The 16128-nt window shown below is 39.7% G+C and overlaps 1 protein-coding gene across 3 annotated transcripts; it reads right to left on the minus strand.

Annotated features, from left to right (window-relative positions):
• On the minus strand, positions 1-15768 carry mylk4b (myosin light chain kinase family, member 4b). Of its 3 annotated transcripts, none has more exons than XM_078789876.1 (14): positions 15551-15768; positions 6874-6955; positions 6491-6522; positions 6225-6391; positions 5914-6137; positions 5661-5766; positions 4347-4440; positions 4086-4195; positions 3834-3975; positions 3235-3305; positions 3013-3141; positions 2684-2915; positions 1690-1738; positions 1-1595 (listed from the first exon to the last, which is right to left on the minus strand). In XM_078789876.1, exons 1-13 carry the CDS (start codon positions 15746-15748, stop codon positions 1694-1696), a joined length of 1632 nt encoding a protein of 543 aa, XP_078646002.1. In that variant the 5' UTR covers positions 15749-15768; the 3' UTR covers positions 1-1595; positions 1690-1693. The 3 variants fall into 3 exon arrangements, with proteins under 3 accessions (XP_078646002.1, XP_078646003.1, XP_057929591.2); XM_078789877.1 differs by lacking the exon at positions 15551-15768 and adding an exon at positions 10567-10686; XM_058073608.2 differs by lacking the exon at positions 15551-15768 and adding an exon at positions 9039-9395.
• Between the last annotated feature and the right edge of the window lie 360 nt (positions 15769-16128).

Genomic DNA, 16128 nt, shown 5'->3' on the forward strand with positions numbered 1-16128 from the left:
TACCCTACATTCATTAACATCATTACACAAAATGTATCATAAACAGCTATTTTTCAAAATTACACAGCTTTTTAGTTCAAAATGGAACAGCAAACAACTGAGACAAACATTCCATCACATCAAGGTGATCCAGTAAGAGGCAGCATTATGTCCAGTGACTACAGTACAGTTGGTTATTATTGGGCAGGATTGAAAGGATTTTTTATTTTATTTTTTACAACTTCAACAAAACTGTGACAGTACTACAGTCAATGTCTCTGATCTGCACACCATTGAAATGAACCCTGCAGAAATTAGAGAAATTCTGTGTGACGTTTGTGATAAAATATAGTAAATAAAGCAAAGCACTTCAAGTACAGTCTGGTGCTAAACAGTAAATAAATTAACATCAACACCAGTCAAAAACATAAAACATTCATAAAAGGTAGTATTGTTCTTTGTTATGCCTTCATGGAAGGCGAGGGGGCTACAGTACCTACTCCAGGCTGCCAAAGCAGCATGGAAGCAAACCGCAAGCAATAAAAAGTACAGCGAATGTGTGCTGTATATGACATAAACCAGGATCTTAGTGGTCACTGCCATAGTATGACATATTTTACAGGACCCTACTAAAGAAATGAACAAGATGTGTCTTCAATCAAGCTCTACTGTAAGTACATTCCTATTTTTTTTTGTCCAAATAAAAGTTTTTCATAAGACTTGTACATAAAAATAAAGAAAGTAACGTGTATTCTCAAAAAAATATACTTCAGCTAGTAGCATTCATTTGTTTTTTGATGAACCTCAGAAAACAGACCAACAATTGCCAGGCATGCACATAATGCGTTATATCAGTAAACCATTAAAACATGACTCAGAGATAGTATAGTAAATCTATAGGTGATGACTTCGGTTAGAGGACTACAGCATTTGTTAAACAGTGCTCTTCAACTGTATCTTTATATTTAAAATAATATATTTTCGGGTTTTTCTTACATCTTGTGAAATGCAGAAGCACTTCACAACACAAATTAGAGCTGTGACAGACTCGGTTTGAGCTACCATACCCAACAGCGGCAGTCCCTAACCTTTTTGGAGCCCACGGACCGTGAATTGTTGTTAGAATCCCAGAGAAAAAGCTTGTTCATGTTTCATTTTTGCACCTGCAGGTAGTGATGGCAAGCACCCAAATTTGACAGCAATATGACATCATCATAAAATACATCTTTGCAAATTATTTTTCAAATAAAAATGCCCGTATGTCAAAAATGCATATGCATTTACATTAAATTCAATGTAGTTGTTCACAAAGCTATTTTTAAAAAGTGTTTCTTTTTTAAATATATACATAAAATTTCCACAGCTGTGGCCTGGTGGTTAGCGAACCCTGCTGTACAGGATAAATACGTATTACAAATACAATGATGAAACTGCCCAATTCTTCTGTTTTGGCCTCATAAAAACACTGCTATGATCAGAGGTAAGAGCAGCTATCCCAAGCCTATATGGGGAGCTCGGCAGTGAGTAGTTATCCAGGAGCCAGACAGGTACAGCAGCATTGGTCCAGTGTTGGACATCAGGGCCCTACATTTTCGAAAGCCATGATGCCAGTGTTTCTGAAAGGGTAAAAACACTTTGGTTTGTAACAAGAGAAATAAACTGAGGAAGAATTGTCAGTTGGTGTGAGAGAAAACCAGGAACAGATCTCACCTTTCTAGCACTCTGGAGAGGGTGCCCGTGTGGAGTGACACTTATTTTTCTGCATTGAAAACAGGATACATTGATTTAGAGAATTGGAACATTCACTATAGATGGATAGTAGTAGTAGTAACAAAACTGTGTCAAATGTTTTCACTGGAGTTATACTATATTCTCTAAAAATCAGAAATAAATCAATAATATAATGATATGATTACCCACCAGTTCATGTACACTGCTTCCAGAAAGTATTCATAGCATTTCACTTTTCCTGCATTGTTTTGTTAGAGCCCAATTTCAACATTGAATAAATATATTTTTCTTACCATAATATTACACAAAGCACCTCATAATGTCAACATGAAAATTATTGTTTTGGAATTGTTTGCAAATATATTAAAAGTAAAAAAAAACTATGAATTCACATTTACCTAAATATACAGCCATGATGCTGAAAACCCGCCCATGCACAACAAGCCCACCAACTAAACCCTTGAGCCCAGTCAGGTTCATGATTCACTTGTCGGCACCCTTATGTGGCGTTATCGACTGAGTAAGTAATTGCAAGTAATTGCAGGTTCACGAGTTCTGGGGTCGAGTGCTAGGACAAGCGAGCACCTCAGACAGCAACAGGAAGTGGAAAGGAGTGTTGATTTGAGGCCAAAAGCAGATCTGTTGCTTTTTCCATGAGGCTAAAACGTTCATACAATAACTGTCAATACTCGACCAATTGTAAGCCACGCCCTTGTTTGTTCTTGAACCTGATTGGACTAGAACCTATGTAACCTCAGTTGAATACTTTGAATGGGAACTGTGTTGCTTAATCCTAACTTTTCATTGAAAATCTCAAGTATTTTGAAATCGTCAGCCTAAATTCCAACGTAAGTACCAAGTCACTGATGTCAACTCCAAGTCGAGTTGCAAGTCTTTGATCATATTGTTAAGTCAAGTCCAAAGTCATCAAAATTGTGACTCAAGTCCACACCTCTGGAAAATAGACCATTACCTTCAAATGTAAATTATAGTGCAAACTCCGATCTGACAGCCATGGATGTCTGAGAGACTCTGCAGCACTCATCCTCCAGCTTTTGCTCTTAACGAGCAATCGAGTGATGAAGTCTTTAGCCTCATCAGAAACATCTGTAAACTCCTCTTCTTCGAAGTTCCACTGACAAGCCAGAATGTTGTTTAAAGTCTCGTTGTCATCATCCCCCAGGAAAGGAGACAAGCCACTGAGTCTGAAAAGAGACAAGATATAAAAGAAAATGACAGTCAGGGTGGCTGGATAACAATATTGGAGACAATACTTTTTGGACACAGAGTTTTGAAGCTCACAGCATGTAAGTGATGACACCGAGGCTCCACATGTCTGTAGGGAAGGACACAAACTCATAGTTGATGACTTCAGGTGCCAAAAATTCAGGCGTTCCAAAGTTGACCTTCAGCTTCTCTCGAGGTTTATATCTGTTAAAAACACACATTGTTATACATTGGATAAGATGCAGTATTAGATTCATATTTATGATATAAATATGAATGACAAGATGAAAATATTACCTCCTGGCCAGACCGAAATCAATTATTTTTATCTTGTTTGTAGCTCTGCTGACACATAGGATGTTCTCTGGCTGAAGATTAAAAACAAACAAAAGAAGAAGACATACGACACATTATGTAAAATATATATGTAAGAAAAAATAATGAAAGGCGGACAACAATGTTTTCTAACTTCCTAGCATGGCTTGTTGTGAAGATTCTTTGTTGAAGCTTTGTCGCAGTCGGGTCTGGAGGCAATTAACCACAATAAACGAGGGACGATCATTTTGACTACTGTGGTTGCATAATGATGTGAGTAGGTACACTATATGGACGAAGATATTCATCATTTACCATTTACCATCATATACCATTTTTCCTGATAGGGGTGCCGCTATCCCAGCTGTCTTTGGGCGTGTTTTTGGAATGTGGGAGGAAACCGGAGTACCCAGAGAAAACATGCTCTAAACTCCAAATAAAGTAATAATTAGTCATTGGCTTGGGATGCCATCTTATTTTTACATTTTTCAGTTTTAGGGATTCTAGTGAAATTAAGGGTGGGGAAAATAAGTATTTTTCAATGCAAAATATAAATCTGTATTATGATTTTAAATATTTACCTTAAGGTCAAGGTGTAGTATGTACATCTTGTGCATGTATTGCAGTCCCTCACAGATCTGGCGTATAAACAGCACTGTGTCAAACTCAGTCAGGTTGTAGTTCTCATCAATGATGCGGTCAAACAACTCTCCTCCTTCAACACTAAATCACAGAGAAAAGAGCAGACAGATTTACAACCGATTCTACTGTCCAGACAATATGGAGCAACGCATGCGGTACCAAACAATTCATTCATATGCCCTCGCACTTACTACTCCATGACCAGGATGATGTCATGGCGGGACTCAAAGGCTGCATACAGTTGGATGAGGTTGGAGTGGTTGAGTTGGTTCATTACCTGGATCTCATTCCTCACCACATCCTGATGGGCCAAACATTGTGACACAGCACATGTAAATAAACACATATGGACAACCGGCATAGATAGTTTAATAAAAATGTGGTTTAGAAAACATTAAATAAATAAACATGCATTGTGTTTTGCAGTCATAATTGGTTGGTTATTACTGCACCTTTTCCTTCTGGCTCTTTGCCCTGATGATCTTGGCTGCCAACGTCAGGCCTGAGGAGTTCTCTACACACTTGTGGACCTGTCCAAAACGCCCCCTGGTGAAAAAGAGGATAACATAACTTATTAGAGACCACAAAGCCGTCATAAACGGTCACCATGACCAGGACCACTTTTTACCACATTTCCAAGCCAGTCTGAATTGATGATATAAAATTGTTTTTTATATTAAAATTTGAGGGCGGCACGGTGGTCGAGTGGTTAGCGCGCAGACCTCACAGCTAGGAGACCAGGGTTCAATTCCACCCTCAGCCATCTCTGTGTGGAGTTTGCATGTTCTCCCTGTGCATGTGTGGGTTTTCTCCCGGTACTCCGGTTTCCTCCCACATTCCAAAAACATGCTAGGTTAATTGGCGACTCCAAATTGTCCATAGGTATGAATGTGAGTGTGAATGGTTGTTTGTCTATATGTGCCCTGTGATTGGGCACCCCCCACGACCCTCGTGAGGATAAGCGGAAGAAAATGAATGAATGAATATTAAAATTTGTTGTGGGCTACGTGGCAACCTTTTGTTCAATATCTGGTAAATACAAATCAAGCTCAATGATGAATGTAACATGCACTGCAAGATTCAAGTGAGGTTTTATATGGGTCCTCGACGGGGATAGGGGGTGGGTGGGCTGGCAACCTGCTTTGTTGTATTGATGTTATGTTTGTATATTGTGTTTTGTGTTCTGAGTTTGTATTTTGTATATTTGTGTTATAAAAAAAAAACAATAAACATACATGGGAAAAAGAAAAAAAAAATTGTTGTGGGCTGGAAATTTGACTCTCCAATGTGTGAGGGAGCATTTGGGTTTGATCATTTACATCACTAAAATACTGGTTCTAGAGACCATTTCCATGCCCTTCTCCCTAAGAGCTGATATTTGGGGAGGTTTTGGGTCTAAACCCCACATAGGTTGCTCAGACAGTGCTGATCACCCAGGATGGCACAGCAGCAAGTTTTGCTCTGTCTCACAACACAGTGTCAGGACACAAGGAGATGGTGGAGGGCGCTGCAGGAGAGCAACCCAGCAGCAGTACTGCTGTCTGCTCCTTCATGGTGGGAGAACACGAGGTCAGAGTGCCCCTCTTAGTGACCAAAAACAGGCCAATAATGTGCATGTTTCTGCTCAAACTGTCAGAAACAAACACAATGAGAATTGTGTCAGGGTCCAACATCTGCAAGTGCAGTCTGTGATCACAGCCCAGCACCGTGCAGCCAGGTAGGCTATGAGATCTAATATGTGTATTTTTTTGCATCGTCTCACTCACCCTCCTAGGACCTCTTCTTTGTTGATGGAGTAATAGGCGGCTATCTGATGAGGTTTGGGAGTCACAATGCGATGGTCAAACGGTGCTGATGGTGGAGGACTTGAGTCTAAGGTAACAGCAAAAGTTAGATTAAAAGTAAATAGAGACCAGTTTGGAATGATCATGATGTCACAACAGCATAGAATCATGTCAATACTACTGACTAACGCAAATGTGTTTTTGTGGTACATTACATAAAAAAAAAAGATCTCACCGATGAAGAATTCCTTCACATCCGACTCATTTATTTCTTGTTCCAGCTCCGTTTTCACTGCATCAGGGTTAATGTGTTGTTGCTGGTCTTCTCCCAACACCAGCTCATCAGCCTTTTTATCTTTAATGTCTTCTACACGACTTTTTTTAAGATCATCCTTTACCGGCTCTTCTTCTGTGACGCGACGTTTGCTGCAGGATGCCACATCTCCAACATCTTCAGAGCTACTCACACAGGCACATAAATTCAAATCAATACATATTCATTCTTTGTGAATGATGTGATGAATGAAATTGTGCATGTGCATATACCTCTGTTGTTTTAAGACAGATGTCTTCTTCTTTTCAGAAATGTCGGTAAAATTACTGAGGGCTTTGAATGACACTTCTGCCTTATTTTCATTTGTCTCTAATTTTGCATCGTCCTCAGGACCCGTGTCTTCAGCATCTTCTCCACCTCGCCACTCCTGAGCTGATCCCTTCAGAATGAAATTGGACAAATCCAGATGTAACCCATATGCCCATCCATCTGCCTTCCCATGAGAATGATCTGTATTCTCTTTGTTGAGTTTGTATACCTGCTCTGGAAGCACAGGTGCAGGAAGTGAGTCTGAAGTAGAGAAAAACACAGACAGTATTTTATACAGAGGGTGCCCACAAATCTTTGTCTAATTCAAAAAATATTACAAAAGCAGCTGATGCGCTATAGCCACCAGAAAGATGTCTGTTAAATATGGCAAACAAACTTCCATCCCTACTCCTAATTCTGTAATAATTTTCATAGATTTAACTATTAATTAGCTTTTGTAAAAAAATGTGTAAAATGGTAAAAAGACTTTATGGACATCCTGACTACCTATCATTTCTCATACATGCATTTTTTTTATTCTGGTATCTGGAAAACTATTGGGTAGAGCTTTAATGTCAGCATGCAAAGTAGGTGGTTGTAGGTCAAGTGTACCTGATGTTTCCAGGGACCACTTCTTCATCTGGGCTTTCAGGCTCTGCAAGTTCACTTTGCCTTTATCTTTGTCATCTTTTCCCTAAAGAAAGCAAAAACAACCAATCATAGAGTGACTTTGACCTAAAATGGTTTGAGATTCAAAGGGTATCCAAGCAAGGTCACATGTATGATAGCATATCACCGCTGTTATTTTTAAACAAAAGCAACAAATAGTGTATATAGGAAATTCAAGGCACTTAACTCGCAACTGCAAAATCTACATCAAGTTCAATGGATGACCAGAGGAAGGCAAAGTACTTTTTGTTAACCAAAGACATACGTTTATTCCAGCCAAAACAAGGACATCTTTATACGTGTTTTTAATTTTTTTGAATGAGAGGCACAAAGAGGTGATGATGCAACTCCACAATAAAAGAGAGTATGTTTGCTGCAGTTTTAAGCTGAAATAACGGCCACAATGTGGAAAAGTGTATTTTATAAGAGCATGGCCTGCGTCTTTCCCATTGAAATACTTGCTCCATCGCAACCAGGAAGTGAAAAGGCATCTAGCTGTGTAGCGTGAAGGACGTTACTCATTGAAGGGAGATTTTAAAGCGTGCATGCGTTTGCAAATGTGTGTTTAGGTCATGGCATCATTGTCTAGACATTTTAGCTAAATATATAGGGCTAAATTTGTGTCAAAATGTAAGTTGTACTTGAAATGTATCTTTTCTTTTCCATTTTGTTGAGAACTGAAAAAAATAATGTTTGGCCCACAATATTCTGAGTGCCTTGAAAAATCAATCAAAATCATCCAAAATGACCGGTACCGAGAGGGATGACTTTTGAGAAATGACTGGGATTGAATGAGTTAAAGAACTGGACAAATATTGAAGAATATATCATGTTGACTACAAGAAAATTAAAGACAACTCACAATGATGTAACTAAGTCAACATCCTCAATATTTTCTTAATTTAATATAGTGTCATAATTCTTTGCTTTTTTTTACGAATTACATTTTTTATAATTCTTAAAGGTTAAATTAAATTAAGCTCTGCTTCTTCCTACTCCTTTTCAGACATATTGAATTGTGCAAATGGAACCACATGATGGTCCTAAATGTAACTTGTTAAGGATGCCTGAAACAAATAAACACACCCGACCATACCATTTAAAACATTACCCCTGCCCACTTCAGCCCAAGCCACTTGTGATAAAGACATCCTGTATTTGGACCTACAGTAGATAACCAGTCTGTGTTGGATCAGTTACACCTCTGAGAGATGATAGGATACTACTTGACATTTTATTATGAACATTACAAATGACCTGGGACTGACAGATTGAAGAACAGCAGAACTAATTATAGATTTAAAGGAGACATACTGACGTGGTCCTCCAAACACATACCAGAGATGTCAAAAAGGATTCACAGAACATCCAAGTATTTCATTACAAATACGTATATACTGTATACACTACTGTCCAAAACTGTTAGAGCACACCAATTTTTCTAGTTTTCAAGGTTAGCTAAAACTGAAAAATAATGTCTATTCCACAAAAAGGCCATTTTCAGGGACCACAAAATGGCTCATCCAGTACTTACTACCTCCTCCAGGGGAGCACTGCTTGTGATTACGCCGGCACACTGCACTGGAGTAATCCAGACGCAAGAAAATGCGGTGTTGCAGTGAGCTTTTCCAGAAGAAAGTTTTTGACTGGCTCCAACTTTCGTAGTTCCAAAATGCCATTGCTGAATAGATGTTATGTCTTTACTATATATTTTTTCTGACAGTCCAAATACGTAGACATGCACAATCCTATGACCGTGCCTATGACTCCAAATTAATGACATCCACCCCCATGATGCAATTTTCTACTGCAACTGTATATTAACAGATCACAAAATAATAGATGTGTTCATTGCCTCAGAGGGAAATAAATGGAGTAGCTGCACAGACAAAGAAACGGCATGCTCTGGAAGCAGACACTATGCTCTATCCAACAACAAGTCACAATTGCCTTATCTTGGTGTGCAACAGGATTTGATAAACTGACCTCGACTGAGATACTGGCAGTTACAAAAGACGAACGATAGGAAAGTGTGATTACAGATAAAGAATGGGTATTACGTCACACCACTGTCAGATCTTCAGAAAAGAAAATGTAAAAATCCTCACCTTCCATTTGGATTTGCGCCCAGACTTTTTAAAAGAGCAGCTCTACCAGCTTGGAGCTTTTTACCACCTCCCCAATGAAATGTATCACCTACTGGATGGCCTCCACCAGCTTCTCAACCTCATCCAACCTCTGTCCCTGAATCGGCATCCGCTCACTGATCCTCTCCAATGCAACCCGCACCTCCCTACACGCTATCACTACTTCTAAAGCCATCGCTACGCCTGTCAACAGCAACATCCATCCATTCTTCTCATATCCTGCTACAAACTGTCCACATAGGCAACAACAGTGTACTGCACGCTGAGCGAATGCTCCACCTGGGAGGTCAAAGAGTCTGTGCAGCTCTCATTGTCATGTATGCATGGCGGTATTCTGAGCAGAGGAAGAAAAATGAGCTCTGGATTTGTCCGATCCATTGAGGGAGGTCTTTCTTCCTGCAGACTTCTGACCATCAAGAGGGTTGAGCTCATACATTTTGGCTAAAGCGATGACAAGGCTAGAAACTCATGACTGAGTCACAATTTGCCTTTTTATCAGAAAGGAATTAATAATAAAGTTCTGGCAATTATGTAATCAAAAAAAAACAAGCAGATCGGAACAGGAAGAAGAAGGTGGATGGTGGTGTCGGGGGGTTAAAAATAGCAAATGGCTCTCCAAAAGAAAGTGCAGCCCCTTGTGGGTGTCAGAGAATGGCTGGGCACTGATAAGAGTGTACATTTCCAGATTGATGCAGCTTGGGAGAGATGCTGGAGAGGATTACAATGTGACATTCAAGATGGCTCAAACCCATTTGGTTGAGTGTCAGAATCTCGAGAATCTGGGATTGAAATATGACTCTACAGAGTAAGACAAACAAATACATGTACAACCAATCAAAAACAAACAACTCAGTGTGAACACCTAAAACCCTGTGAGAGATTTAGATGATGATGTCTATGATGGATCTGCACGATATTGAAAGTTTAGAGAACGGTGCCAGGTGCAGGGACAAGAAAGCTTTATTAGCCACCCGAGCCTTTGTCACGGATATAAAAATACTTCTGAACCAAATGCCTCCTACTTTCCATAACATTTTCCATTGACATTTTAAACTGGTTAGATTATAGTTACTACCTCAAACTATCAGGATGCTTAAAGAACTAAAGTCTGTATTATTATTATTACCAATATTTTGTTTGTTACGTTTGGTGCAGGACTCCAAATTGTCCATAATTATGAGTGTGAATGGTTGTCTATATGTGCTCTGCGATTGCCTGGTGACCAGTCCAGGGTGTACCCTGGATGTGCATAACAAAGAAAGTCTTTATTGAGGTCTTAAAAATCAAAAGACATTGCTCAAAGGCTATGAAAAGGTTACACCAATAATCAAGTCCAACAAAGCAACATAAGGCAGTAAGAAGGCATGGCTAAACAAGGGCGAAGCAAAAAGACTTGAGTGTAAGACATAGCATAACTCCGGCACAAAAAAATGGGCAGTAGGCCAAATAAGACACAAAGACGCCAGAGCTAAATAGAGACACTACTTGCCAAGGGAGGACTGTAAACACGGCTAGGGAGTGTGTTTCCAAACAGCAGGAGAGAGTCTCCAACGCACGTGCTGAAAACAACTTTACATCTTCATGCCGTAACGGCTCGCCTAAGTAGGCTTTATTGCCAATCTGCCACAGGTGTGTCTCCTTGGTGTGGGCATAAAGAAACACAATGAATGGACACAGACAAGAAACCACAAAAAAGTCCACAACATAATTATTGTGTCCATAGGCCTCAAGCATCAGGCTGTCATTGACAGCAAATGATTCACATGCATTACAAGCGTTGGACAGAATGGTGAAAAAATGGTTGGTCTCACAGCCTTTGTGGAGTTTGAATGAGGAGGCATCAAAATCCTTTTATTGTCACTGTGGCCATGCAAGGTGATCACAAAAGGAACCAAGGAACCTGGTGTTGCTATTCAAACTTGAGAGTACTGAGAGGGCGGAAGCAACTTCTATTGTGACAAACGACAAAAGAATGAGCTGACACAAACACGTGACACGTGAATACTGACACACATGTTCATACCTTTGAGAAACTTCATGCTGACCTCAATTATTCACTTCTCAGAGAGAGACGTGACAAAAGCACAGATACCTATATACTGGCAATCTGCCAGCACCGGAAAAAACTGACCTCCAGTCTGTCCCTCACACTCTTCCCATTACAGACAAGTTGTCAGCTATCAAGTTCAACTCATATCTTAGCAGTGGTGACAATGACATGAGTTCCCTGTGCATGTATAGACACGAGTCGGACACATTCTGTGGAGGCACTAGCTTTCTCAAAACAACCTGATCAGTCCACAGTTGCAATCGATTGAATGCTCTGAGGTCTGAATGACATGGTTATATGGTTCTTCAATAATTAGGAAGCAACAATGGTTGTTAATATTATTTATACAAGAAGTTCCCACCAAAAGCCCTTGCCAAAACTCTAGCCCAGGGGCCTCAAACACGCGGCCCGTGGGCCAAATGTGGCCCGCATGACACTAGTTTGAGGCCCCCACCTTGATATGAAAGTTTAATGTTAGTGCGGCCCGCGCAAGTTTGATATGGATGCTGTATGGTATCATGTACCCAGAAAAAATTATTACGTTTGATTAATGTTCATGTTAAAGGTTAAATAACTGTTAATAGTTATCCTCCCTATCCGTGTGGAAGTGGTAAGTTTTTGGCTATTTAAGTTTAAAGGAAATAACTTGAAGGCTACCGTTTAGGTTGCTAGCTGTCTAGTTTGCGAGTTAGCATGTGTCTCAAGACCCTGCAGTTGCGCAATATGTTGTAAATAAAAAGAGTATAAATGTGACTATAGTCGTGTTTTGTCATGTCTACAGGGCTCTAATAATGCTTTGTTCATTTAATCTGAAAAAATCTGAAAAAAATAATTTGTCTGCCCACCAACTATATGTGGTTTCTTGAGTTTTTATTATTTGCCGTTTTATTATTATTATTATATTTATTTATTTATTACTGATTGATTGATTTTCTTTTCTCATCTTATTTTGTGTAGAAAAATAAAAAGTAAGATATTTGAGAACAGTGGAATGTTTTATCAGAGCTTTTCTTCTTTTCTACCAAAGCGAAAATTTTTTGTTTTTAATAAATGCGTTTTTTTAGGGGGAAAACCTGATGCGGCCCAGTCTCACCCAGGCCCGAGCTCCAGTGGCCCCCAAGTAAATTGAGTTTCAGACCCCTGCTCTAGCCCAATAGCAAAATTCTAACATAAAATTAAAATCGACTAAATAATGAATCACGGAATGGATGAAGTGTCTATTTGTACAGGACATTGGTGAAAATTATCCTGGCAGGTTAGGTTTCTGGTCAAGATTGTTTTTACCAGTGGCTTACAAGCTTGAAAGCTGTGCTGACAGGTCTGACTGCGTAACATGGCATTGACCTAAATGTATAGATTCTCTGCTTCCCAGAATAACTGGGTGAACCAATTTAATCAATGGCATCTGATTATCAACACTACATCATACAGTAACCTCTATGCTTTCTATGTTGAATTGCTGTTAAAGTTCCCAACAGCCCGATGGTGTCAACTTATACACCCAAGCTTTTATTGACTCAGTCAGTCATGCCGGAGCTGAAAAGGGCCTTTTCAATGTTGTTCCTCCAGAACTGTTCAAAATGGGGCCAAAAAAATAGAAAATCACCAGTATACATCATTAAAACAGATCGATTGCGTTAATAAAAACAATCCCAATTCACATGCTTATGTGTCCTGAGCTTTTGAGTGTGTGAATGTAATATATTTCAGTTTACCTCTGTACAGTGCTGGTAATGAGTTATGCAAACCACTGAAAATTGACACCAGTCAACATCCCAGCGGGGCAAGGTGAAAACAACACATTCCCAGAGAGGAAGAGGGCAGGCAACTCAGGACAGTCAAGAAGTAAGATTTAAACTGGTTGTGCGTAAGTGATGTATTTGATGTCATACAACTTCATGTCAAAAAACCCTAACTATCCCTTTAAATGTATTGCGAGGCGTACCCCAGGGATCAATACTGGAACCAAGACTGTTCACCCTATATTAAAATGGCACATGTAAAGCCACAAAAGTTAGTATTATTTGCATACAATGCTACAGCATTTTGTTCTGGAGAAAATACACAAAGGCTAAATGACTATACTAATGAGATGAAAACAGACCATCCCTTTAGTAAAACTAAAATAACGTATTTGGTTATAGCAGATAGGACATTTATATAATTCTCAGTTTTGGACATGTGGAATTGTGACTTGTAAAATGTGACGTATTCCAATGTAGCATGTATGCATGTTCCAAATATATTATACCGTTACGATAGATCGTGGAAAACAGACAGGAAAAAGTTTTTTGCCCATCTCCAGCAATGACATCACCTCGTGCCCAACTCACTCGAGTACACAAAAATTTGGCTCTTAGTTTTTTGTTCAACGCTTCTTGAAACATTTTTTTTATTATTATTTTTTTCATTCCCTATGAGACATTGAAATATTGAGCTCTGTCAATATTTCAGTATGCTGCCAATGTCAAAGCACATTTAAAAGCTGACATTAGCACCAACGCCAACCACCATTACAGATTTCCACAATGGATTCATTACTTTCTAATGTGTGTAGAAAAAGTCAGTGGGATCTGCTCCCTGCTCACTATTTACAACCTAACCTGTAAATTTACGTCTCAAATGATCAAAACACAAAATGATCACAAATAAATCTGACATTTAATGCAGTAACACTAATGGGCTATAACTTTCACACTTTTATCAGAATGCTCACACTCCTTGATTATGTCAACATTGTAAACTGTTATTAGATGTTTTGTGTTGCACAGAAAGGGTGTAGTTTGAAGTGAATTGTGATCTTTTCTCCGGACTGGAAATAACTTTTCAGAGAACTTTCTATTTCACTTTTTTGCTTAAAAACACAATTTTTATGCTGCTACTGAGCAGCGATCCCAAAACTCTCCAAACAAAGGCTGATAGTAGAGGGTGTCATGGCAAGTTTTTTTTATATCTACACTTGTGTATTTTAGCTGTACAATGTGTATATTTCACACGTTTAAAAAAAACAAGACTTTTCAAAATGCTACACTGGACATGATCTTAAACGGGATCTTGACAGGCGATCATATGATACATTTTATCACCTTTGCGCTGGTTGATAGAGGCCTTCAGCCAAGTTTTGGCCAGATTGGTGCAACAGCAAATCATATTTAAGGCAACAAATCCTCAATTAAAAATCGTATTGTATTGAAGTTTCACATGTTATTGCACATGTCAAAACCGGAACCTAGCCGTCTGTTTTACCTGTACGTCTGGAGGCGTGGTGCTCCTCTTTTTGCTCGAGAATAATGTCCACAGCCTCTGCCACAAGAAAGTGGCCACCAGGCACACACTCCCTAATATCCATAGATCTTTATCTCTTAGGAAGTTCTCCATTGTGGAATGCTTCCTCTTCCTGGCACTGCTGTCCTACATAGAGTGTCAGACTTATCTTAGCCTCTCGGCTGTCTGCCCTGATAGAGTCTCAGGCAGCCGATAACTTGTAGACATGAGGCTAGAATGTAGACCTTGATGAGGAAATAGAAGTGTTCATTTATTCCACGAGTCTTGCTCACAACAGATTAGGACAAGAACAAGGGTCTGTGCTGTTAAGACACCCACCCACCTAACTACCCATTCACCCTCTAGCCAACTTCCTCACTGCCTCCCACCCCTGGACCTAAAAAAGGAGAACACGCCGTCTCTGAGACGGGAAAGGGACAGGTGGTGTCCAGTTCAGGGTGTCAGTGCGAATCAGATGCCTGATATCCTTTAACTTCAGACACAGCAGTTGATGCTTGCATGCAAGCTGCAAAATATATTTACCAGGCATGAGTTCTAGCACTCCTATCCTCATTAATGGCAACTTTTAAGTAAACCGCACGTGTGTATCTTGAAGGGTTATTGGACCTGAGCATGTCTCAGGTGTCTGAAGTACTAAGAGTTATGAATGTGTTCAGTGTTGACATGAATCCACCTCAATGTGGAGCACAAAATTAATATAGTAATCCAAATGATCTAATGATTATATAAATAATAATCATTATTGAATTGTATTTAAACAATATTGTACAATTGTGCTAATAATTATTTATAATAATTCATGCTCATTAATACACACACACACAGGGATTCCATCTTGTTTGTAACCTTGATACACTGCCAAATATTTTGGTTTGTATGTGCATGTGTGTGTTTTATGGGGGCAATAAAAACATGAAAACATACAACAGCTCCCCCTAGCGAGCTGCTTATATTCCTACCCGGATGGTTTGTGCCAACAGGTGCAGTGCCAGAATAGCAGGGTGCCCCTTATTAGGCCTTCGATCCCCCCCATCCCCTCCCCGCCCCTCGCTGATGTAGGGATCGAACCAATGACCTTGTCATTACAAGACACCTGCGTCCCATGCAGTCAATAAGATAACATAAAAAGCTGATTTACCTGTGGATTGCCTCCCTCGAGCTCCATGTGTTTAAGCTCCCAGAAGCAGCGCATGGTCCCCACCTTCTCCAAGTGACGGTAGAAGGCCAGCCGGCCAAAACGAAGGCTGTTGCTGCGGTTGCGGATAGCCTTCAGCCCCTCCATCTTCTCAACGATGGGGGACATAGGTATCGGAGGAGGTACTGCTGATGTTGGCATATTTCCATTCTTTCCAGACTCATTACAAAGAGTCGTCTTGTCTGACCTGCAATAACAACAAACATTTTACAACTTTCATTTCACAATGTGCGGTCACAATCAGACCACAGCAAAGAGAGGCGGGGTCGACCCAGTCAATCGCAGGACAAATATAGACAAACAATAATATTCCAAGAGACTCAACCCGAGATCTCCTGACTTGCTAACCTCATTCGCTCTTGTACCCCCGCTGCATTTCAAGTTACACACAGAGACACAACTTACGTCTTTATCATTCTGATTACAAATAAACTAACTCAGGGGTAAGATGCCTATATGGATAACAAAAGTTATCCTTTCACTTATAGCAAAAAGTTACGTCAAAAATTTGTTTCATACAT

The sequence above is a fragment of the Doryrhamphus excisus genome, linkage group LG4 (genome assembly GCF_037039965.1).
Source record: "Doryrhamphus excisus strain RoL-2023G ecotype Guam linkage group LG4, RoL_Dexc_Guam_v1.1, whole genome shotgun sequence".
NCBI lineage: Eukaryota > Metazoa > Chordata > Actinopteri > Syngnathiformes > Syngnathidae > Doryrhamphus > Doryrhamphus excisus.

What these genes read in the sequence shown, in the direction of transcription:
- mylk4b (XM_078789876.1), bottom strand. Translation starts at nt 15,748, where the DNA reads ATGCCAACATCAGCAGTACCTCCTCCGATACCTATGTCCCCCATCGTT. An exon ending in TGTGAAGGAATTCTTCATCG is followed by an intron (nt 5,767 to 5,913) that starts GTGAGATCTTTT and finishes CTGTTACCTTAG; the next exon opens with ACTCAAGTCCTCCACCATCA. An exon ending in CAAAGAGCCAGAAGGAAAAG is followed by an intron (nt 4,196 to 4,346) that starts GTGCAGTAATAA and finishes TTGGCCCATCAG; the next exon opens with GATGTGGTGAGGAATGAGAT.